The sequence below is a fragment of the Physella acuta genome, unplaced genomic scaffold, assembly GCF_028476545.2.
Source record: "Physella acuta isolate Inbredline_101_S28 unplaced genomic scaffold, ASM2847654v3 ptg000806l, whole genome shotgun sequence".
NCBI classification, from domain to species: domain Eukaryota; kingdom Metazoa; phylum Mollusca; class Gastropoda; family Physidae; genus Physella; species Physella acuta.
The window spans coordinates 178,196-204,149 of NW_026732324.1; the positions used below are offsets into that span (position 1 = coordinate 178,196).

At 39.5% G+C, this 25,954-nt stretch overlaps 1 protein-coding gene across 4 annotated transcripts; it reads left to right on the forward strand.

Annotated features, from left to right (window-relative positions):
* Nucleotides 1–40: 40 nt before the first annotated feature.
* Nucleotides 41–25,954, forward strand: LOC131951296 (uncharacterized). Of its 4 annotated transcripts, none has more exons than XM_059313659.1 (17): nt 41–202; nt 2,770–3,033; nt 3,740–3,812; nt 4,503–4,540; nt 5,023–5,139; nt 6,946–7,128; nt 9,224–9,371; nt 11,174–11,220; nt 11,678–11,737; nt 13,240–13,272; nt 15,355–15,381; nt 15,849–15,895; nt 17,265–17,305; nt 17,847–17,935; nt 24,326–24,404; nt 25,336–25,489; nt 25,602–25,954. In XM_059313659.1, the coding sequence occupies exons 2-16, from the start codon at nt 2,960–2,962 to the stop codon at nt 25,453–25,455; spliced, it is 1,176 nt and encodes a 391-aa protein (XP_059169642.1). In that variant the 5' UTR covers nt 41–202; nt 2,770–2,959; the 3' UTR covers nt 25,456–25,489; nt 25,602–25,954. The 4 variants fall into 4 exon arrangements, 3 of the variants coding, with proteins under 3 accessions (XP_059169642.1, XP_059169640.1, XP_059169641.1); XM_059313657.1 differs by having other exon boundaries at nt 42–202; nt 25,336–25,448; XM_059313658.1 differs by having other exon boundaries at nt 42–202; nt 5,026–5,139; nt 25,336–25,448.

A 25,954-nucleotide genomic window follows, 5' to 3' on the forward strand; every position in this document is an offset into this window, starting at 1 on the left:
AACTATCGGGAAAATGAAATGGCATGAGCGTATGACGTAGCCAAGCAAAATGACGTCACAGCGCAGCTCGGCTTATAATGAAGCATCAACTTGAACATGGCGGTGGTGCCCAACTCCCAACTTTATAGTTAAATAAACAGCCGTGTATTCACCCCGTCTCATTGTAAACACTTTACCACTAACCGATCACCCCAAAATGAAGGTAGGACAATCCACTGTTATAACCAATCGCTGCTAGGTGTATGCTCAGATAACGTTGTAAACGTATTTTGGAAAATAGCTCAATCTACGCGTCACGTTTTCATTAGAAAACGGCAGGGTATGGCAGTAGATCTAGATTCTAGATCTAGAAATCTTGAAGGTTTAATTACATGAACAGATCTAATGATGATGCTGTTTTAAAGCTGTATGATACTGCAGCTGTTGACTGACTTCTCAACGATAAAGTGCGTGTTAGGTGTTAGGTTTCCGATCAAGATCCAGATCTAGACTAGATCTAGATCTATATTCTTTTTAAAAAAAAAAAAAAGATATTAGTAATAACACACTTTCCCAACCCATATTTTGAATCTTTATGCATTACCTTTATTACATACGGGGGAAGGGAGAGGGGGGGGGGGCGTTTAAAAAATGACGTCACTATTTTTAGCCGAGTGTCGTTTTTAAGCCATCGATCTGTTGTCCAACCCCGCCCCCGCCTTTCCCACTTCCAAGAATTGACGTCACAGATTTCCACGCTCAATTGAGATTCTGTCAATCCAATGGTTTATTTAGTCTAATTTTCTTTTGTTTCACAAAATGCTGTGTCACATTTATTTAATCGATCCCTCTCTCACATAGTGGGCCTACATCTCCCCCCCCCCCCCCACCTCCAGCATTCTCTACTCTAGAGAACTACTTTAACCCTGGCAGGTTTTACAAGCTAAGACTAGCTTTATTATTAAGGTTAGCTTTAAACGGTTGTTAGGTCTAAAGCAGTGGTTCTTAGCCTGGTGTTTGTAAGCCAGTCTCAGGGGTTCGGCTAAGTTCCAGACAACCCCCGCTCATTTGATTCACGATCGGATTTTATATTTATCTGTGCGGACGACCGAACTATTATTATTAAGAAGGGTTCAGTGAATGCGCATATGAAACTAGTGTGGTTCGGTACCTCCAAAAAGGTTCAGATCCACTGGTCTAGATCCTAGAGTATGAGCTTAGATAACTTTTTTTCTAACACGCCCCCCCCCCCCTACGATTGTCTATTGAGGAGTCTCGCTATAGGCCTACTAGAGTTAGACTATCCTATATCTAACACTTCATCCGTGTGGTCTATTAGAGTTAGACTATCCTATATCTAACACTTCATCCGTGTGGTCTATTAGAGTTAGACTATCCTATATCTAACACTTCATCCGTGTGGTCTATTAGAGTTAGACTATCCTATATCTAACACTTCATCCGTGTGGTCTATTAGAGTTAGACTCTCCTATATCTAACACTTTATCCTTGCGGTCTAGCCGCGCTTCTATTCTGCTAGTTTAGCAAATTGAGTAGAATAGCTGATGCCTCACAACACAAGACGCGAATGGTAAAAATTCAGGTTTGCAACGGTGTGGTTGAGGGGTAGAGCGCTGATTGATATCAGATTTCAGTCAGTTCCAGATCTGCATGATGCCACCTACTTCAAGCTGTCCAATCATAAAGCATCTAGCTCAAATGTTAACTTGGGGCCAAATTCATCTACCTCTATAATTCTACATTTTTATTTTAAATTGTAATTTTACTTCGTGTTAAAAAGTGTTAAGTTCAGAACATGGTACACATGCAATATAGGCAGTATGTAGTTTAAAAAAAATAATTATTGCCAGTATTAATGTTCAAATCAAGGATAAGGTTTTTTTTCAATGCTCGGACAAGAGTCAATGTTAGGGTAAGAACAACAACACATACTGTACTTTGAATACCTTCTACCGACGTAATAATAAGCAACAGAGTTCTTATAAAAATGCCGATAATAGCCAATGAAAATTAGTCTTCTTCTGTTGTTGTTATTGTTAGGGCCAAAATTAGTGTTAAGGTCAGCGTTTAGGGCTCTACTAGGGGTACAGTACAGTAGAATATCGGCAGATGAATCGTTGTTCCAGTATTATCGTGACAGGATAATGTGGTCAGTTTCCTAAGATGAATCAGGTACCAATAAGCACAGTGTGTACACAGTGTGTACACAGTGTGTACATAGTGTGTACACAGTGTGTACATAGTGTGTACACAGTGTGTACATAGTGTGTACACAGTGTGTACACAGTGTGTACACAGTGTGTACACAGTGTGTACACAGTGAAGTCCTACTGACTCCAGGCCGGGATCTGAACCCGGGACTCTAGTTCAGCTGTCGTGCGCGCTATGGTAGTAGTAAGTTACGTTTTTGTTTTTGCTAGCTATTTCTTCACCGTCATGTAACTCATATAGGTAGTTGCTCAGATAAATGTTGAAAAAAGAACTTTATGTCTCTCAACCAGAGTGCATTAGCTCGGACTCATATTTTCAGTTTAAAGAAAAATACGGACAGTACCTTATGGACAAAGTTTCAGGATTTTTGTTTCAACTGTTGGAAATAAATGTTAGTAGTGGGGTTACTATGAAGTATAATGTTAGAGAAGCGAGTAATGATTAATGTTCGATCAGGTATAGCTATGACTAGAGTTAAGGAAACTATACTTACAAAAACAAAACCGTCTTATCTATAAGATTCCAACACAAATCGTCTGCATCTTCCTCTCTCAACAGATGATTGCAACTTGCAGTAGCACCACCGCCCTCAACCTTTCCCACTGACCTCCTGACCTCCTGACCTCTACCGAAACAAAACCCACGCCTCCAACCTCCAGAAGCACCACCGCCGACTGCCACCACATTTCCCTCTGACCCTTTGACCTCTACCGAAACCCAACCGAAACCTCCAGCCCAGCCAATCAAAATGAGCAAGTCTTTTGTACTGAAACGAAATTCCTCACCGGAGTCACTGGTTATCACTAAAGCCACAGAGCCACGGTAGGTACTGTCATGTTGGGTCCATGGGGGTAGGTGAAGTAGAGTTTCTGTGATCTCTACAAACAAAGGGACAGCGTGGTCAGCACCATGCCCAGCAGACTTTACTTTCCCTAACTTGAGTCAGGTACCCATCAAAGCTGGGTGTGCTCTGAGGCGTCCTACGGACTCAGCGGGATTCGAACCAGCACGTTTAGTTTATCAGTAATTTATGTCATTTTATACATATAATAATCTTACATTTTAAAATGCAGGCCTAAATTTTTATAGCTAAGAGCGGATCTCCAGAGAGCAAAAGTCTTAACCACACAACACAACTAATATATATATATATATATATATATATATATATATATATATATATATATATATATATATATATATATATATATATATGTTTATGTTGAAGTATTAAAAAGGTATATATATATATATATATATATATATATATATATATATATATATATATATATATATATATATATACCTTTTTAATACTTCAACATAAACCAAGGGTCTGTATGGATGTTAAACTGACCCAGTGTTTCAGTAGAAGTCATTGAACCCATTTTTCTGGGCATATGGCTATCAACCATGTCCGTGTATCAACAGTACCTTGAAATAAAGTTGGATTAGAACTGGCGCTAGACTTAAATGAAAATGATTGAAGTCAAAAGACGAATGGTTATTTTCCTTTCTTCTATTTTAGCACAAAGTCATTACCGAGGGAACAACCTGCGAGGTATGGCAAACCATACCAGAGATCAGAGTTTAACTTGGATGTAAGACTTCCCACCTTTAGAGTTTATGCTGTTTAACATTTAGATGAGTACAATAAATGGGTATGACAACGTGTTAACTGGACATGACAACGCTTTTTTTCTGTCAGGACAACGTTCATTAGGACAAGAAAACCTTAATTCTGACTTACAATGCGTTAATTAGACAAGACAAAGGTAATTTAGACATGGCAACACATCATTCTAACATGGCTATCGTCATTAGGAATTAATAGTGCTTAACTTGGGTAAGACAACGAGTTTTTTTTTTGGACAAGAAAATGCGTGATTGGGATAAGATAGCTCTTATTTGACAGAGTTTCTTTCAGGCATCACTTGGGGCGGGAAATGACCCCACCCGAACCACCTCTACTAACCCCCACCCCCCTCCCCCAAAGGAAATAGACTTTATATACAAATTAGATACTTTTACTAGTGTCCCCTTTCCCCCACCTTCCAACGGAGAAAAAAAGTCTGAAAGAAACTCTATTGGACTTTTTATGTTACAGACAACCCATTGCTAGACCAAGACAACTGCACTTTAACGACTTGCTCAATTGAACACTACTTTAATCATATGCTAACCTAAAGTAGTTTATGTACTACACACATTTATAAATTAAGCTCCAAACAAATTGTCACATGTTATCTTTGTTATCTTTGATGTCAAATTGTTTCATCCACTGACCCCAGGGTTCGATAACTCGTTGCCCCGTGCACGACCCTCCTCGGTAAGTCGCTTGTATCAGTTGTTCCACATTGGTGCTGTCAAGGTTAGCATGTAGCAATAGTTTAGTTTTAATTCACGTTAATCAGGTTGTGCGATATATAGAGCTTTCTTCTGTGGACATTCATAGCTATGCAAATGTATAACCTATCAATATTCTTAGTAGTTTTTTTAAATTGCATATGTAAAACAACTCTCGTTGTAAGTTATTACTAAGCTTATGTTTTGTTTAAAAGCTACTTCTATATGTTTAGTATAATACATGCATCTTTACGGGAAATATCAAACAGTAGTGCTAAATATAGTAAGCTTAAGACTCAATTATCTTGTATTTTTAAGAGTTCTGATAGTTAGCGTAAAGTTGTCAAGATAAAACATTCAATAAATTGTTCTGAAAGAGGGCGTGTGCGGATAAGACACTGAATGAGTAGTTCTAAAAGAGGGAGTAGAGTTACTGACATAAAAACTTGTCAATGAAACTTTCAGCAGATCCGTCATAGCGTCTCCTCGGATGTCCGTCGTCGACAACGGTTACATGAACAATAAGAGCATCGGCAAGCGGTTCACCAGCGTACAGAACTGGAACACTATCTACACCTCCAAGTACGTGCATTGGTTATGTAGAATCTCATGGTTACTGTCATAGGTGTGACATGGTTACTGTCATAGATGTGTCATGTTTACTGTCATAGGTGTGTCATGGCTACTGTCATAGATGTGTCATGGTTACTGTCTAAGATATGTCATGGTTACTGTCATAGATGTGTCATGTTTACTGTCATAGGTGTGTCATGGTTACTGTCATAGGTGTGTCATGTTTACTGTCATAGGTGTGTCATGGTTACTGTCATAGATGTGTCATGGTTACTGTCATAGGTCATGGTTACTGTCATAGATGTGTCATGGTTACTGTCATAGGTGTGTCGTGGTTACTGTCATAGATGTGTCATGTTTACTGTCATAGGTGTGTCATGGTTACTGTCATAGATGTGTCATGGTTACTGTCATAGGTCATGGTTACTGTCATAGATGTGTCATGGTTACTGTCATAAGTGTGTCATAGTTAATGTCATAGATGTGTCATGGTTACTGTCATAAATGTGTCATGCCATGGTTACTGTCATAGATGTGTCATGGCTACTGTTATAGATGTCTGATTGTTACTCTCATAAGTGTGTCATGGTTACTGTCATAAATGTGTCATGCCATGGTTACTGTCATAGATGTGTCATGGCTACTGTTATAGATATCTGATTGTTACTCTCATAAGTGTGTCATGGTTACTGTCATAGATGTGTGATAGTTACTGTCATAGATATCTGATGGTTACTGTCATAGATGTCTGATGGTTACTCTCATAGGTGTGTCATGGTTACTATCATAGATGTCTGATGTTTACTGTCATAGGTTTGTCATGGTTACTGTCATAGATGTGTCATGCCATGGTTACTGTCATAGGTGTGTCATGATTATTTTCATAGATGTGTCATGGCTACTGTCATAGATGTGTCATGCCAGCCATGGTTACTGTCATCGAGGTGTCATAGTTACTGTCTTAGTTGTGTCATGATTACTGTCATAGATGTGTCTTGGTTACTGTCATAGATGTGTCATGGTTACTGTCATAGATGTGTCATGGTTACTGTCATAGGTGTGTCATGGCTACTGTTATAGATGTCTGATGGTTACTCTCATAAGTGTGTCATGGTTACTGTCATAGGTTTGTCATGGTTACTGTCATAGGTTTGTCATGGTTACTGTCATAGGTTTGTCATGGTTACTGTCATAGATGTGTCATGCCATGGTTACTGTCATAGGTGTGTCATGGTTACTGTCATAGGTGTGTCATTGCTACTGTCATATGTGTGTCACAGTTACTGTCATAGGTGTGTTATGGTTACTGTCATAGATGTGTCGTGCTTAAACAGAATATCATGGTTACTGTCATCGAGGTGTCATAGTTACTGTCTTAGGTGTGTCATGGTTACTGTCATAGATGTGTGATGGTTACTGTCATAGGTGTGTCATAGTTACTGTCATAGATGTGTCATGCCATGGTTACTGTCATAGATGTGTCATGGTTACTGTCATATGTGTGTCATGGTTACTGTCATAGATGTGTCATGCCATGGTTACTGTCATAGGTGTGTCAAAGTTACTGTCATAGATGTATCATGGGTTCTGTCATAGGTGTGTCATGGTTACTGTCATAGATGTGTCATGGTTACTGTCATAGGTGTGTCATAGTTAAACATAATATCACGGTTACTGTCATCGAGTTGTCATAGTTACTGTCATAGGTGTGTCATGGTTACTATCATAGATGTGTCATACACCTATTTCAATTTATATATTAGATAAGTAAATACTTACATTTGCAGACGAAAAGCACCATTTTGTCTTTAACAGGTTGCCTAGCTACCAGACCTTTGATCCCGATGACAGCGGCCCCAGCACACCCAGAACAAGCAAACAACTGGTTGGTATGATCAAAAGCAAGGATCTGAAGCGGAAGATGGTCTTTGATCTGCACGAGGAAATGAAGAAGAACGCATACACCACAACGCTGGAAGAGATCTCAGATATGGACAGGTACAACATTCTTACAAAGCTATGGACAGGTACAACATTCTTACAAAGTTATGGACAGGTACAACATTCTTACAAAGCTATGGACAGGTACAACATTCTTACAAAGCTATGGACAGGTACAACATTCTTACAAAGTTATGGACAGGTACAACATTCTTACAAAGCTATGGACAGGTACAACATTCTTACAAAGCTATGGACAGGTACAACATTCTTACAAAGTTATGGACAGGTACAACATTCTTACAAAGTTATGGACAGGTACAACATTCTTACAAAGCTATGGACAGGTACAACATTCTTACAAAGCTATGGACAGGTACAACATTCTTACAAAGCTATGGACAGGTACAACATTGTTACAAAGTTATGGACAGGTACAACATTGTTACAAAGTTATGGACAGGTACAACATTCTTACAAAGTTATGGACAGGTACAACATTCTTACAAAGTTATGGACAGGTACAACATTCTTACAAAGTTATGGACAGGTACAACATTCTTACAAAGTTATGGACAGGTACAACATTCTTACAAAGCTATGGACAGGTACAACATTCTTACAAAGTTATGGACAGGTACAACATTCTTACAAAGTTATGGACAGGTACAACATTCTTACAAAGTTATGGACAGGTACAACATTCTTACAAAGTTTTGGACAGGTACAACATTCTTACAAAGTTATGGACAGGTACAACATTCTTACAAAGTTATGGACAGGTAAAACATTCTTACAAAGTTATGGACAGGTACAACATTCTTACAAAGTTAGGGACAGATACAATATTTACATACAATATGGACAGGAACAATATTTACATACAATATGGACAGGAACAATATTTACATACAATATGGACAAGAACAACATTCTTTCAAAGTTATGGACAGGTTACAACATTCTTACATATATAGACAGGTACAACATTCTTACATATATAGACAGGTACAACATTCTTACATATATAGACAGGTACAACATTGTTACATATATAGACAGGTACAACATTCTTACATATATAGACAGGTACAACATTCTTTCGTATATAGACAGGTACAACATTCTTACATATACAGACAGGTACAACCTATTTACATATATAGACGGGTCCAACATTCTCATACATACATGGACAGATAAAAAAGATATGGATCGATACAAAATTCTCACAGATAAGGGCAGTTACAACATCCTTACACAGATAAGTGCAGGTACTACATTGTCAAAGATATGGAGTGATACAACATTCGCATACTAATAAGGGCAGATACAACACTCTCACATATATTCACAAGTACAACATTATGACACAGATAAGCATTAGAAACAGATTTTGAACAAATGGGCGCTGCATAAGAAGCCGATAGGTTCTGGGAAATTTAAATGATCTTTGGGAACAAATGTAAACATGGCACTCATGTTTGTCCAACCTAGGTTTGTGATTCCTCAAAGGCCTCAAATAGGTGTATAAAACATCTGTATAAAACATCTGTATAAAACATCTGTATAAACCATCTGTATAAAACATCTGTATAAAACATCTGTATAAACCGCCTGTATAAAGCATCTGTATAAAACATCTGTATAAAACATCTGTATAAAACATCTGTATAAACCGTCTGTATAAAGCATCTGTATAAAACATCTGTATAAAACATCTGTATAAAAAATCTGTATAAACCATCTGTATAAAACATCTGTATAAACCGTCTGTATAAAGCATCTGTATAAAACATCTGTATAAAACATCTGTATAAAACATCTGTATAAAACATCTGTATAAAACATCTGTATAAAACATCTGTATAAAACATCTGTATAAAACATCTGTATAAACCGTCTGTATAATGCATCTGTATAAAACATCTGAATAAAACATCTGTATAAAACATCTGAATAAAACATCTGTATAAACCATCTGTATAAAACATCTGTATAAACCATCTGTATAAACCATCTGTATAAAACATCTGGATAAAACATCTGTATAAACCATCTGTATAAAACATCTGCTTACACGCCTCGTAATTTGTCTTGCGTAGAGCTCTTTAAAAAACTCCACAGAGAGCTTAACATATCCATCTTTCAGGATTACGGAAATTTGTCTCACAACGCTCAAGTCGATGATGGAATCTAAGAAGCACCGGAAGTACCTGCACCATATGAACAACAACGCCTTGACCCTGTACCCCACGGCCACACCGACAGATTCCTGGAATAACCTCACCAACAACTCTGTAAGTGCTTGTCTCGTCTCCAGCACATCCTTGTGTTTCCAGACACTTTACAGCACCCACTCCCCCCCCCACTTCGCTGTCAGATAACATAAGACACAACACTACGTAAGTCATAGGATCCCTGAACACATCTGTACATAAAGCATATGGTGTGGCCACAGGACCGTGACCACACCACTCCATAAAGCATAGGACCAACCATAGGACCGTGGCCACAGGACCGTGACCACACCACTCCATAGGACCGTGACCATAGGACCGCGATCAGAGGACCGTGACCATAGGACCGTGACCATAGGACCCTGACCATAGGACCGTGACCATAGGACCGTGACCAGAAGACAGTGACCATAGGACCGTGACCATAGGACCGTGACCATAGGACCGTGACCATAGGACCGTGACCATAGGACTGGGACCATAGGACCGCGACCATAGGACCGTGACCACAGGACCGTGACCACACCACTCCATAGGACCCTGACCATAGGACCGTGACCATAGGACCGTGACCACACCACTCCATAGGACCGCGACCATAGGACCGCGACCATAGGACCGTGACCATAGGACCCTGACCATAGGACCGTGACCATAGGACCGCGACCAGAGGACCGTGACCACACCACTCCATAGGACCGTGACCATAGGACCGTGACCGTAGGACCGCGACCACAGGACCGTGACCATCACCACTCCATAGGACCGTGACCATAGGACCGCGATCAGAGGACCGTGACCATAGGACCGTGACCATAGGACCGTGGCCATAGGACCGTGACCATAGGACCGTGACCATAGGACCGCGACCAGAGGATCGTGACCACACCACTCCATAGGACCGTGACCATAAGACCGTGACCACACCACTCCATAGGACCGCGACCATAGGACCGCGACCATAGGACCGTGACCATAGGACCGTGACCATAGGACCGTGACCATGGGACCGCGACCATAGGACCGTGACCATAGGACCGTGACCATAGGACTGCGACCACAGGACCGTGACCATCACCACTCCATAGGACCGTGACCATAGGACCGCGATCAGAGGACCGTGACCATAGGACCCTGACCACACCACTCCATAGGACCGTGACCATAGGACCGTGACCACACCACTCCATAGGACCGCGACCATAGGACCGCGACCATAGGACCGTAACCATAGGACCGTGACCATAGGACCGTGACCATGGGACCGCGACCATAGGACCGTGACCACACCACTCCATAGGACCGTGACCATAGGACCGTGACCATAGGACCGTGACCATAGGACCGCGACCACAGGACCGTGACCATACTAGGACCATAGGACCGTGACCATAGGACCGTGACCATAGGACCGTGACCATAGGACCGCGACCACAGGACCGTGACCACACCACTCCATAGGACCGTGACCATAGGACCGTGACCATAGGACAGTTTATTCAGAAATGTTGACTCAAATGTTTATTCAGAAATGTTGACTCAAAAGTTTATTCAGAAATGTCGACCTAAATGTTTATTCAGAAATGTTGACTCAATTGTTTATTCAGAAATGTTGACTCAAATGTTTATTCAGAACTCACAACTTTGGACACAACAGTGTCAGCCTTTCCACTGTTTTGTCGTGTTGATTGTTCAAACTACTCTCTCAACTAAATTGACTGATTACAGAAGACCAGTTAATGTGACTCAGTCATCGACTAATTTACAACAGACCTTGAAGAGCTACATCTTACATTTTCATTTGAGTAACATAAAAACATTAATCTGCAAATAAATGAAGTTGTTCATCTGTTTGTCTTTAGAAAAGAACTAGCCTATCAAAAGACCCCATCAGCCTAAACAGTACCTTGTAAGTCTTGACACCCATTCTACAAGCTTTTATTTAGTCATATTATGTACGCTGATCTTTCCGTTAAATTTTGTATCAAATTACAAAAAGGAATTTTATACATCTTTCCCCCCCCCCCCATGTTTTACTTAAATCGATACTTAATGAACAGTTTAGAACATCAGTTAACTATTGTTATTATATTATATTATTTTTGATGAGGTTACTGAGGTTATATATTAGAAATGTGTATAGCTTTTTTGGTTCATATATATATATATATATATATATATATATATATATATATATATATATATATATATATATATATATATATATATATATATATATATATTGCCAAAGATGTGATGTGTATAAAGTAGGTTTCATCAATTGTTGTCTTGACCAATGTTCACATTGTATATCTTCAAGTTACAAACTTTTTTCTTTGATTTACCAAGTCCCGACTTTAATTCAGGCGTCGAGACAGTGTCCGCCCCATGGACAGCAACTTGATGTTAAGCATTCAAAACGCAAGGTAGGCAAACCTTTTTATTTTTTAATTCAGTTCTCGATAATTTCATTTGACTTTTAGAAAAGTACCGCCAAATGTATTTTTTGCGTCGCATTATCGTCTTCATATTGTACATGGTGCTATTCACACCAACTTCACCCTGATGATTGTTATTGTAGTTTTTGCCATCGTTATCATTGTCTTTATCGACGTCAACATTGTAATCGTACTCCCATTATCATTGGTCTCATCAAAAGCTCCGTTTATTTGTTAGTGTAAGAAATCTGTTGGTGCCCCGACTCTAAAAAAATGTAATGGATGTGGGACAACACCCAACTGTTCTGAGGGGCAGGACGACTTACAGCTTTGTGACTTAGCTTGTTCAGTCAGTTGGGTTTCTAGCTGTTGTGACTTAGCTAGTTCAGTCATTTGGGTTTCTAGCTGTTGTGACTTAGCTTTTTCAGTCAGTTGGTTTGCTATCTGTTGTGACTTAGCTTGTTCAGTCAGTTGATTCTAGCATTTGTGACTTAGCTAGTTCAGTCATTTGATTAGCTAGCTTTTGTGACTTAGCTTGTTCAGTGAGTTGTTTAGCTAGATGTTGTGACTTAGCTTGTTCAGTCAGTTGGTTTAGCTAGATGTTGTGACTTAGCTTGTTCAGTCAGTTGTTTAGCTAGATGTTGTGACTTAGCTTGTACAGTCAGTTGGGTTTCTAGCGTTTGTGATTTAGCTTGTTAAGTGAGATGGTTTGCTAGCTGTTATCTGTTGTTTTACCTGCCCTATTCAACGCCACAATGAAAGCACAGAACGTTTCACCATATTTTACACCGAAGGATTGCGTATATTTAATGCAGATGGATCATGCACAAACTTTTTTTACTCACTATTCTACTATATAATACCTGAAAACATAATAATATGCGGATCACTGCTTCACGCTAGCACGACTAAAGTAAAAGACTAACAATTTATTTTAAGTAAAAAACTTAACAAACAGTATATTTATAGTTTTGCCAACAGCTTTGTTTCAAATTTTGTATGCTATTTTGTAAGAAAAAAAATATAAAGCCTGATATATTTAAAGAAAATAGATGAAGGCCAGTTGTGCTATCTTAATCGTTCACACATTTTTTACTGCTGGGACTGTAGCAACAAGAAGAATTTCAGCAATTTGAAAGCAGTGTTACTCTCTAACTCATGGTATGACAATATAACTGTGAGAAAATACTCACACGTTCCACTGTGTTGTAGGCCAATTTTGCCAGATTTCAGCTACACACCTGCACGAATAATCAAAGCTCGGGAGTTCAAGTAAAAAAAAAAAGCATTTAATATTTTAAATCTCCCTAATCTCCTGAGCTGAAACGAATCCGGCACACGAAAGGCCATTCAAATTTGTAATAGTTCTATGTCAACGTGGTTTTGTTTAAAACCCATCTGAAACGACTTTTTCATTACGTAACCACCAAACCAAGCGCATCAACTCTTCTTAGAAGCCATATTGAATTCCTATTTTTGTCTTGTTTCAGAATGACAAAACCCGCGAAAAGAAATTACATGTTGTAAGTAAACATTGTGCATGTGGAGCGTCTTTTTAATTTACGTGTGGGTCGTAATGTACGAATATTGAGTAAAAATTTTAAAATACATTACTTGGGGACTCTGGTTGTGAATTACTTCGCTTACAAAACGTTTTGGGTTATGCATGATTTGATGACTAAAAATAAACTCGGGTTTCTGATCCAAGTAACGAATTAAACCGCTGTTCAGTTTTACACAGATGGTGTTAAAACTATTAGTTGCACATTTTAAAATGTTTTCCGCTCCTCGGTACTCTGTGGTCAAAAAGTTTCGGTTAACGAACTCGGTCGAAAACAGGTCAAAAATATGTTTCAGGTTACGGGTTCAGTCATAAAAAAGTGTGTTGTGGCTTACTACAGAGTAAAGAAATCTTTTTCTTGTTAAGGAGCCATTCATGACATGTCTTGGATTACGAACTTGGTCATGGAAAGTTGTCTTGGATTACGAACTTGGTCAAGGAAAGGTGCCTTGGGTTACGAACTTGGTCAAGGAAAGGTGTCTTGGGTTACGAACTTGGTCAAGGAAAGGTGTCTTGGGTTACGAACTTGGTCAAGGAAAGGTGTCTTGGGTTACGAACTTGGTCAAGGAAAGGTGTCTTGGGTTACGAACTTGGTCAAGGAAAGGTGTCTTGGATTACGAACTTGGTCAAGGAAAGGTGTCTTGGATTACGAACTTGGTCAAGGAAAGGTGCCTTGGGTTACGAATTTGGTCAAGGGAAGGTGTCTTGGGTTACGAACTTGGTCAAGAAAAAGTGTCTTGGGTTACGAACTTGGTCAAGGAAAAGTGTCTTGGATTACGAACTTGGTCAAGAAAAAGTGTCTTGGGTTACGAATTTGGTCAAGGAAAAGTGTCTTGGATTACGAACTTGGTCAAGAAAAAGTGTCTTGGGTTACGAATTTGGTCAAGGAAAGGTGTCTTGGGTTACGAATTTGGTCAAGGGAAGGTGTCTTGGGTTACGAACTTGGTCAAGGAAAGGTGTCTTGGGTTACGAATTTGGTCAAGGAAAGGTGTCTTGGGTTACGAATTTGGTCAAGAAAAAGTGTCTTGGGTTACGAATTTGATCAAGGAAAGGTGTCTTGGATTACGAACTTGGTCAAGAAAAAGTGTCTTGGGTTACGAATTTGGTCAAGGAAAGGTGTCTTGGGTTACGAACTTGGTCAAGGAAAAGTGTCTTGGTTTACTAACTTGTTTAAGTAAAGGTGTCTTTTTGTTACTAAATTAATTGGTCAATGCTTTTAACCTCAAAATCCGAATCTCCAATGTATTAGGTTGTATTTATTATATCACTGTGTCACTCGCAATGTTGTATTTAGTATAGCACTGTCTCTGTCACAATATTATATTTAGTATATCACTATGTCAGTCGCAATATTGTATTCAATATAGCACTGTCTTTGTCACAATATTGTATTTAGTATAGCACCGTCTCTGTCACAATTTTGTATTTAGTATAGCACAGTCTCTGTCACAATGTTGTGTATAGCACTGTCTCTGTCACAATATTGTATTTAGTATAGCACTGTCTCTGTCACAATTTTGTATTTAGTATAGCACTGTCTCTGTCACAAAATTGTATTTAGTATAGCACTGTCTCTGTCACAATATTGTATTTAGTATAGCACAGTCTCAGTCATAATATTTTGTTTAGTATAGCACTGTCTCTGTCACAGTATTGTATTTAGTATATGACTGTCTCTGTCACAATATTGTATTTAGTATAGCACTGTGTCACAATTTTGTATTTAGTATAGCACAGTCTTTGTTACAATTTTGTATTTAGTATAGCACTGTCTCTGTCACAATATTGTATTTAGTATAGAACTGTCTCTGTCACAATATTGTATTTAGTATAGCACAGTCTCTGTCACAATATTGTATTTAGTATAGCACTGTCTCTGTCACAATATTGTATTTAGTATAGCACTGTGTCACAATTTTGTATTTAGTATAGCACTGTGTCACAATTTTGTATTTAGTATAGCACAGTCTCTGTCACAATATTGTATTTAGTATAGCACAGTCTCTGTCACAATATTGTATTTAGTATTTGTTTAATGTTGCAGAGTTCCTGGTATTGGACGAATTTTAAGGTATGTCCTTAGGATCCCGATTCACTATGTAACATTATCGTCAAAACCATACACATTTAAAATTACAAACATACAAGTATTTAATGGTTGCCATTTTAATTTTTTCCACTTAGTGTTACAGGACAGGAGAGGGTTACGATTAGGTTAATGATAAATGCAATATTTATTGATTACACTTTATTTTTTATTTTAAATTTGACTTGGCTTGTCCAGTTCCTGTAAAAAAAAAAGACGTAATGCGTTTTAGAGATCACTATCGATAAAAAAATACGACATATAAAATAAACAATTATTTTAGGGCACATATAAATGTAATTTACTGAAATAGGACTTTTAAATTACACCACTACAAATATAAATTAACAATACGTATGTTTTACAAACACAGAGCACATGTATCTTTACTTCTAGTATCATGTTTGTGTTTAACTATATATCTATTTATACATGGCCTGTGTATATTGAAGAACTGGTCCTGAGGTCACAGATGGAAAGCGGAAGGTGCCACGTTTAGGTTCGTGATTTTTATGTTTGATTTTGTGTGACTGTGGTTTTTGTTTGATAAAATGATGCCAGAATTTTTGCAAGACATAGCTCCCTGTTGTATTCCCCTTGTCGCTACATTTTATTTGCCTGTCGAAGAACCGCATTCGTCACTAATTTTACTGGCGTCATTTAGGCTAGGATTAGAGTTAAAACTGGGTTAAGATTTACTTAGATCTAGATGTAAACGTGATTAATCAACTACACTAGCAGCAGGAGTGATTTGCGCCCAATTCAAGAAGATTTGCTATTATTCCTGTTGTATATCAGTCAGCAAGACGATTTTCTGTTATTCCTGTTGTATGTTAGCAAGACAATTTGCTGTTATTCCTGTTGTATATTAGTTAGCAAGACAAGTGGCCTTTTAACCAAGCGGTCAAAAAGTAACATTAATTTTATTTGTGAGCTAAAAGTGTGTACTTGATTTGTGAGCTAAAGTATGTATTTTAATTTGTGTAAAAGTGTACTTAATTTGTGAGCTAAAGTATGTATTTGATTTGTGTAAAAGTTTATACTTGATTTGTGACCTAAAGTATGTATTTTAATTTGTGTAAAAGTGTACTTGATTTGTAAGCTAAAGTATGTATTTGATTTGTTTTAAAGCGTGTGCATGATTTGAGAGCTAAAAGTGTACTTGATTTATGAGCTAAAATGTGTAATTGATTTGTGAGTTAAAAGTGTGTATTTGATTTGGAGCTAAAAGTGTACTTGATTCATGAGCTTAAATGTGTAATTGATTTATGAGTTAAAAGTGTGTATTTGATTTGGGGCTTAAAAGTGTGTATTTGATTTGGGGATTGAAATTGTGTATTTGATTTGTAAGTTAAAAGTGTATTTTTATTTATGAGCTGAAAACGTATACTTGATTTGTGAGCTAAAAATGTGTTTGATTTGTGAGCCAAAAGTATGTATTTAATTTGAGAGCTAAAGTATGTACTTGATTTGTGAGCTAAATGTGTGTTTGATTTGTGAGCTAAAATGTGCACTTGATTTGTGAGCTAAGATTGTGTATTTGATATGTGAGCTAAAAGAGTACTTTTGTGAGCTTAAAGTATGTAATTGATTTGTGAGCTAAAAGTTGTATTTAATTTGAGAGCTAAACTTGTGTTATAGATTTGTGAGCTAAAAGTTTGTACTTGATTTATGAGCTACAGTATATATTTGATTTGAGAGCTAAAGTATGTACTTTTGTGAGCTAAAAGTATGTACTTGATTTGCGAGCTATAGTATGTATTTAATTTGAGAGATAAACTTGTGTTATGGATTTGTGAGCTAAAAGTCTGTACATGATTTACTTGACGTGTGAGCTTAACGGCGTGTTCTTCATGATTTGTGAGCAGGTAGTGAAGCAAGCAGTTCCAGTGATGGCAGTATCGAAAATGTGAGTACCCATGGTCGGTTTTCTTAAGTTTAGGATCCTGCCCATTTGTATTCCATAGACGGTGTATACTGGTGGCTTACAATGGTTTCATGGTACTGAGGATAGGTGCGGTATAGAGCCAGTGTTTCTACCAGACTGTTTTCTCCCCGGGGGGGGGGGGGGGGAAGGGTACTTGAAATTTTCTGGGGAAGGGCGGTAGAATTTTTTCGAGATGCCTGGAAGAAACTCTGTATAGAGCAATGGTATAATTACACTACATTTCTTTATTCGTAAAATGTCGGCCGCTCATAAAGTAAGTGAACTGATACTAATGGCTAATACACATGCAGTGCCAATTATTTATGATAATGAAAAAAATATTCGTGCATGATCCCTTAATATAAAAGTCGGAAAAAGTAATTTTTGTTTATACATGTATTTAAAATTTTTAAAAAATATTAAGCGAAATATTTTGCGTTTAATATGATGTTAAAACTATAGACATACACAATTAAATCTTTAGGATTCATTTCCAAAAAAACATTCTTTGTATTTCTCACAGTCTTTTTTCCAAAAAGACGAAAACAAGGCACTGAAAATGCTTACCGACCTACAGGCCCAGCTGCACCTACAGGAAGATGACGGCAAACCGTGAGCTAGTTTTTGTTTTAGTCTTGTAAGTGCTAGTCACTGAGCTCTCAAACGGTGGGTGCTAGTAGCTTAGGTACCACATTGTATGTGCTAGTCACTGAGCTATTAATATGTGGGTGCTAGTAGCTTAGGTACCACATTGTATGTGCTAGTCACTGAGCTATTAATATGTGGGTGCTAGTCACTGAGCTCTCAACGTCTGGGTGCTAGTAGCTTAGGTACCACATTGTATGAGCTAGTCACTAAGCTATTACTATGTGGGTGCTAGTCACTGAGCTCATAACGTCTGGGTGCTAGTAGCTTAGGTACCACATTGTATGAGCTAGTCACTAAGCTATTACTATGTGGGTGCTAGTCACTGAGCTCTCAACGTCTGGGTGCTAGTAGCTTAGGTACCACATTGTATGAGCTAGTCACTAAGCTATTACTATGTGGGTGCTAGTCACTGAGCTCTCAACGTCTGGGTGCTAGTAGCTTAGGTACCACATTGTATGTGCTAGTCACTGAGCCATTACATTGTGGGTACTATCCCTGAGCTATCACATTGTTGGTACTATCACTGAGCCATCACATTGTGGGTACTATCACTGAGCCATCACATTGTGGGTGCTATCACTGAGCCATCACATTGTGGGTGCTAGTCACTGAGCTATCACATTGTGGGTGCTAGTCACTGAGCCATCACATTGTGGGTACTATCACTGAGCTATCACATTGTGGGTACTATCACTGAGCTATCACATTGTGGGTACTATCACTGAGCTATCACATTGTGGATACTATCACTGAGCTATCACATTGTGGGTACTATCACTGAGCTATCACATTGTGGGTACTATAACTGAGCTACCACATTGAGGGTGCTAGTCACTGAGCCATCACATTGTGGGTACTATCACTGAGCCATCACATTGTGGGTACTTTCACTGAGCCATTACATTGTGGGTACTAGTCACTGAGCCATCACATTGTGGGTACTATCACTGAGCTATCACATTGTGGGTACTATCACTGAGCCATTACATTGTGGGTACTATCACTGAGCCATTACATTGTGGGTACTAGTCACTGAGCTATCACATTGTGGGTACTATCACTGAGCTATCACACCGTGGGTGCTAGTCACTGAGCTATCACATTGTGGGTACTATCACTGAGCTACCACATTGTGGGTGCTAGTCACTGAGCCATTACATTGTGGGTACTAGTCATTGAGCTATTACATTGTGGGTACTATCACTGAGCTATCACATTGTGGGTACTAGTCACTGAGCTATTACATTGTGGGTACTATCACTGAGCCATTACATTGTGGGTACTAGTCACTGAGCTATTACATTGTGGGTACTATCACTGAGCTATCACATTGTGGGTACTAGTCACTGAGCTATTACATTGTGGGTACTATCACTGAGCAATTACATTGTGGGTACTATCACTGAGCTATTACATTGTGGGTACTAGTCACTGAGCCATCACATTGTGGGTACTATCACTGAGCTATCACACCGTGGGTGCTAGTCACTGAGCTATCACATTGTGGGTACTATCACTGAGCTATCACATTGTGGGTACTTTCACTGAGCCATCACATTGTGGGTACTATCACTGAGCCATTACATTGTGGGTACTAGTCACTGAGCTATTACATTGTGGGTACTATCACTGAGCTATCACATTGTAAGTACTAGTCACTGAGCCATTACATTGTGGGTACTAGTCACTGAGCTATTACATTGTGGGTACTATCACTGAGCTATCACATTGTGGGTACTAGTCACTGAGCTATTACATTGTGGGTACTATCACTGAGCCATTACATTGTGGGTACTAGTCACTGAGCTATTACATTGTGGGTACTATCACTGAGCTATCACATTGTGGGTACTAGTCACTGAGCTATTACATTGTGGGTACTATCACTGAGCAATTACATTGTGGGTACTATCACTGAGCTATTACATTGTGGGTACTAGTCACTGAGCCACCACATTGTGGGTACTATCACTGAGCTATCACACCGTGGGTGCTAGTCACTGAGCTATCACATTGTGGGTACTATCACTGAGCTATCACATTGTGGGTACTTTCACTGAGCCATCACATTGTGGGTACTATCACTGAGCCATTACATTGTGGGTACTAGTCACTGAGCTATTACATTGTGGGTACTATCACTGAGCTATCACATTGTGGGTACTTTCACTGAGCCATTACATTGTGGGTACTATCACTGAGCTATCACATTGTGGGTACTATCACTGAGCTATCACATTGTGGGTACTATCACTGAGCTATCACATTGTGGGTACTATCACTGAGCTATCACATTGTGGGTACTATCACTGAGCTATCACATTGTGGGTACTATCACTGAGCCATCACATTGTGGGTACTATCACTGAGCTATCACATTGTGGGTACTATCACTGAGCTATCACATTGTGGGTACTATCACTGAGCCATCACATTGTGGGTACTATCACTGAGCCATCACATTGTGGGTACTATCACTGAGTTATCACATTGTGGGTGCTAGTCACTGAGCCATCACATTGTGGGTACTATCACTGAGCCATCACATTGTGGGTACTAGCACCGAGCCATCACATTGTGGGTACTATCACTGAGCTACCACATTGAGGGTGCTAGTCACTGAGCCATCACATTGTGGGTACTATCACTGAGCCATCACATTGTGGGTGCTATCACTGAGCTATCACATTGTGGGTACTATCACTGAGCCATCACATTGTGGGTACTATCACTGAGCTATCACATTGTGGCTACTATCACTGAGCTATCACATTGTGGTTACTATCACTGAGCCATTACATTGTGGGTACTAGTCACTGAGCCATCACATTGTGGGTGCTATCACTGAGCTATCACATTGTGGGTACTAGTCACTGAGCTATCACATTGTGGGTGCTATCACTGAGCCATCACATTGTGGGTACTATCACTGAGCCATCACATTGTGGGTGCTATCACTGAGCCATCACATTGTGGGTGCTAGTCACTGAGCTATCACATTGTGGGTGCTAGTCACTGAGCTATCACATTGAGGGTACTATCACTGAGCTATCACATTGTGGATACTATCACTGAGCTATCACATTGTGGGTACTATCACTGAGCTATCACATTGTGGGTACTATAACTGAGCTACCACATTGAGGGTGCTAGTCACTGAGCCATCACATTGTGGGTACTATCACTGAGCCATCACATTGTGGGTACTTTCACTGAGCCATTACATTGTGGGTACTAGTCACTGAGCTATTACATTGTGGGTACTATCACTGAGCTATCACATTGTGGGTACTATCACTGAGCCATTACATTGTGGGTACTATCACTGAGCCATTACATTGTGGGTACTAGTCACTGAGCCATCACATTGTGGGTACTATCACTGAGCTATCACACCGTGGGTGCTAGTCACTGAGCTATCACATTGTGGGTACTATTACTGAGCTACCACATTGTGGGTGCTAGTCACTGAGCCATTACATTGTGGGTACTAGTCACTGAGCTATTACATTGTGGGTACTATCACTGAGCTATCACATTGTGGGTACTAGTCACTGAGCTATTACATTGTGGGTACTATCACTGAGCCATTACATTGTGGGTACTAGTCACTGAGCTATTACATTGTGGGTACTATCACTGAGCTATCACATTGTGGGTACTAGTCACTGAGCTATTACATTGTGGGTACTATCACTGAGCCATTACATTGTGGGTACTATCACTGAGCTATCACATTGTGGGTACGATCACTGAGCTATTACACCGTGGGTGCTAGTCACTGAGCTATTACATTGTGGGTACTATCACTGAGCTATCACATTGTGGGTACTATCACTGAGCTATCACATTGTGGGTACTATCACTGAGCTATCACATTGTGGGTACTATCACTGAGCTATCACATTGTGGGTACTATCACTGAGCTATCACATTGTGGGTGCTATCACTGAGCCATCACATTGTGGGTACTATCACTGAGCTATTACATTGTGGGTACTAGTCACTGAGCCATCACATTGTGGGTACTATCACTGAGCTATCACATTGTGGGTACTTTCACTGAGCCATCACATTGTGGGTACTATCACTGAGCCATTACATTGTGGGTACTATCACTGAGCTATCACACCGTGGGTGCTAGTCACTGAGCTATCACATTGTGGGTACTATCACTGAGCTATCACATTGTGGGTACTTTCACTGAGCCATCACATTGTGGGTACTATCACTGAGCCATTACATTGTGGGTACTATCACTGAGCTATCACATTGTGGGTACTATCACTGAGCTATCACATTGTGGGTACTATCACTGAGCTATCACATTATGGGTACTATCACTGAGCTATCACATTGTGGGTACTATCACTGAGCTATCACATTGTGGGTACTATCACTGAGCCATCACATTGTGGGTACTATCACTGAGCTATCACATTGTGGGTACTATCACTGAGCTATCACATTGTGGGTACTATCACTGAGCCATCACATTGTGGGTACTATCACTGAGCCATCACATTGTGGGTACTATCACTGAGTTATCACATTGTGGGTGCTAGTCACTGAGCCATCACATTGTGGGTACTATCACCGAGCCATCACATTGTGGGTACTATCACTGAGCCATCACATTGTGAGTGCTATCACTGAGCTATCACATTGTGGGTACTATCACTGAGCTATCACATTGTGGGTACTATCACTGAGCTATCACATTGTGGGTACTATCACTGAGCTATCACATTGTGGGTACTATCACTGAGCTATCACATTGTGGTTACTATCACTGAGCCATTACATTGTGGGTACTAGTCACTGAGCCATCACATTGTGGGTGCTATCACTGAGCTATCACATTGTGGGTACTATCACTGAGCTATCACATTGTGGTTACTATCACTGAGCTATCACATTGTGGGTACTATCACTGAGCTATCACATTGTGGGTACTATCACTGAGCTATCACATTGTTGGTACTATAACTGAGCCATCACATTGTGGGTACTATCACTGAGCCATAACATTGTGGGTACTATCACTGAGCTATCACATTGTGGTTACTATCACTGAGCTATCACATTGTGGGTACTATCACTGAGCTATCTCATTGTGGGTACTATCACTGAGCTATCACATTGTGGGTGCTAGTCACTGAGCTATCACATTGTGGGTACTATCACTGAGCTATCACATTGTGGATACTATCACTGAGCCATTACATTGTGGGTACTATCACTGAGCTATCACATTGTGGGTACTATCACTGACCTCTGACATTGTGGGTAATATCACTGAGCCATCACATTGTCGGTACTATCACTGAGCCATTACATTGTGGGTACTATCACTGAGCCATTACATTGTGGGTGCTAGTCACTGAGCTATCACATTGTGGGTACTATCACTGAGCTATTACATTGTGGGTACTATCACTGAGCCATTACATTGTGGGTGCTAGTCGCTGAGCTATCACATTGGGGGTGCTAGTCACTGAGCCATCACATTGTGGGTGCTAGTCACTGAGCCATCACATTGAGGGTGCTAGTCACTGAGCCATCACATTGTGGATGCTAGTCACTGAGCCATTACATTATGGGTGCTAGTCACTGAGCCATCACATTATGGGTGCTAGTCACTGAGCCATCACATTGTGGTTGCTATCACTGAGCTTTCACATTGTGGGTGCTAGTCACTGAGCCATCACATTGTGGTTGCTATCACTGAGCTTTCACATTGTGGGTGCTAGTCACTGAGCCATCACATTAGGGGTGCTAGTCACTGAGCTATTACATTGTGGGTGCTAGTCACTGAGCTATCACATTGTGGGTACTATCACTGAGCTATCACATTGTGGGTACTATCACTGAGCTATCACATTGTGGGTACTATCACTGAGCTATCACATTGTGGGTACTATCACTGAGCTATCACATTGTGGGTGCTAGTCACTGAGCCATCACATTAGGGGTGCTAGTCACTGAGCTATTACATTGTGGGTACTATCACCGAGCCATCACATTGTGGGTACTATCACTGAGCTATCACATTGTGGGTACTATCACTGAGCTATCACATTGTGAGTGACCGACACTGAACTTATCATTGGGTGGGGTTTGTCGCTGTATATATGCTAGAAATTGATGCTGATGTGAATAAACGTCATGGCATAATGTTGATAGATTTACACACATCCGGTCATGATGGTGTCATGTATAGTATTGATGTGACTGGCGTGTGTATACATGCCATGATGTTGCCGGATGTACACACGTGCCATAATGCTATGAAATGTACACATCAGGGTACAACTGACATGCAGTTCCAGACTTCTATTTCTGTCCCCACAGAAAACCTGAGCCTAGAAAACATGTTCCACTACTGACTCCAGAGGAAGCTTTGGCATGCAAATGGCTACGGTTGACACCCGTGAGTCGTACTAAATTAACACTTAATTAACTGGACACCTAATTAACTTGACACTTAATTAACTTGACATTTAATTAACTTAACACTTAATTAAGTTGACACTAATTAACTTGACAATTAACTTGACACTTAATTAACTTCACTTAATTAACTGCACACTTACTTAACTGCACACTTAATCAACTTAACAATTAACACTTAATTAACTGAACACTCAATTAACTGAACACTTAATTAACTGAACACTTATTTAACTTAACACTTAATTATCTTAACACTTAAATTGACTTAACAATAATTAACTGAACACTTAATTAACTGAACAATTAATTAACTGACTGGACACTTAATTAACTTAACACTCAGTTAAGAGATTAAGCAAGTAAATCAGATCGGCAGACGTCAAGAAATGACCTCGTTTAACCCCAGTTTGTTATAAACTTGAAAGGTTTTGATTTGTTCAATAAGAGGAGTGGGGGTTTACTATTCAGATAAAAATACGCTTCCATTTGATATTTATATTCAAGATGGGGTATATTTCACCTACCAAAACTGGTAAAAGTATATATTCTATAAAAATTCTAATTCGTTTGGGATGGGGGGTGCGGTGGTCATGCTTTCTTCCCCCCCCCCCCTTCTCGCGAAGATATTCCGGAAAGATTGGGTTTAACCTTCCATAAACGCGATTTGTACCTGATATTTTCTGATTTCAACAAGACTTTTTTTTTTTAACACGATAACTTGTAATAGTATTACTACTAGTAAAGTTACCAAAAAAATATTTATCCGTATACATATCACATACACGCAATACAGACATAATGTCACACTGTAAATGTTTCTAGATCCTGTATCTAACCTTTACTTTTAACCCCCCCTCCCACCCCTCCTCCACCCCCTTTCTTCCTGGATGTACGACACTTGAAACTAGTCCCAAGTTGCAGATTTGGAAAAAGTTATGAGAAGCCGTGGCGTCGATCCAGGCATTCACGAACATTCTAAGTTTGACGACTATGACGTCTTTTCTGAAATAAGGATGTTAAGGTGTTGATAGCCATTCTAATACTACGGATAGTACTTATACGGTATTTTAATACACTTTATTATTCTAATTATTTTCATAGTTCCTGTTTCTTTAAATAATAATAACTTTCAACTTTTTTTGGTTAAAAAGACATTGCATCTTTTGTTTTCAAGGAGCGAGAACGACCAGACGTATGTAGAGGTGATCGAAGAAGAAGAAGATCTGGAAGAGTCAAATGAAGACAATGAAGGTGTTATCAAACAATAAATTTGTAGTGCTAAGCGGAAATTCGGTGAATACTGTCGACAGATCAAAACGAAGAGAATTCACTTACAAGCGTTGTGCTATTTTTAAACCGATGATGTACTGACGACGCGGCTGCTATTTTTAGACCGGTCACAACGAGGCTAGGAGAATGGACTGGGATGTGAATTGACGCTGTGTTGTGTGAGCTTTTCCCTCGGTACAGACTTGTGATAACCAGTGATGACGTCACTTGATAAAACCAATAAAACTGTGGTGATGA

Excerpts from the sequence above, each read along its gene's own strand:
- LOC131951296 (XM_059313657.1), top strand. The coding sequence starts at position 2,960 with ATGAGCAAGTCTTTTGTACTGAAACGAAATTCCTCACCGGAGTCACTG. Across the intron at positions 4,541-5,022 it reads CCCGTGCACGACCCTCCTCG|CAGATCCGTCATAGCGTCTC; the intron begins GTAAGTCGCTTG and ends TGAAACTTTCAG. Across the intron at positions 7,129-9,223 it reads GAGATCTCAGATATGGACAG|GATTACGGAAATTTGTCTCA; the intron begins GTACAACATTCT and ends TCCATCTTTCAG.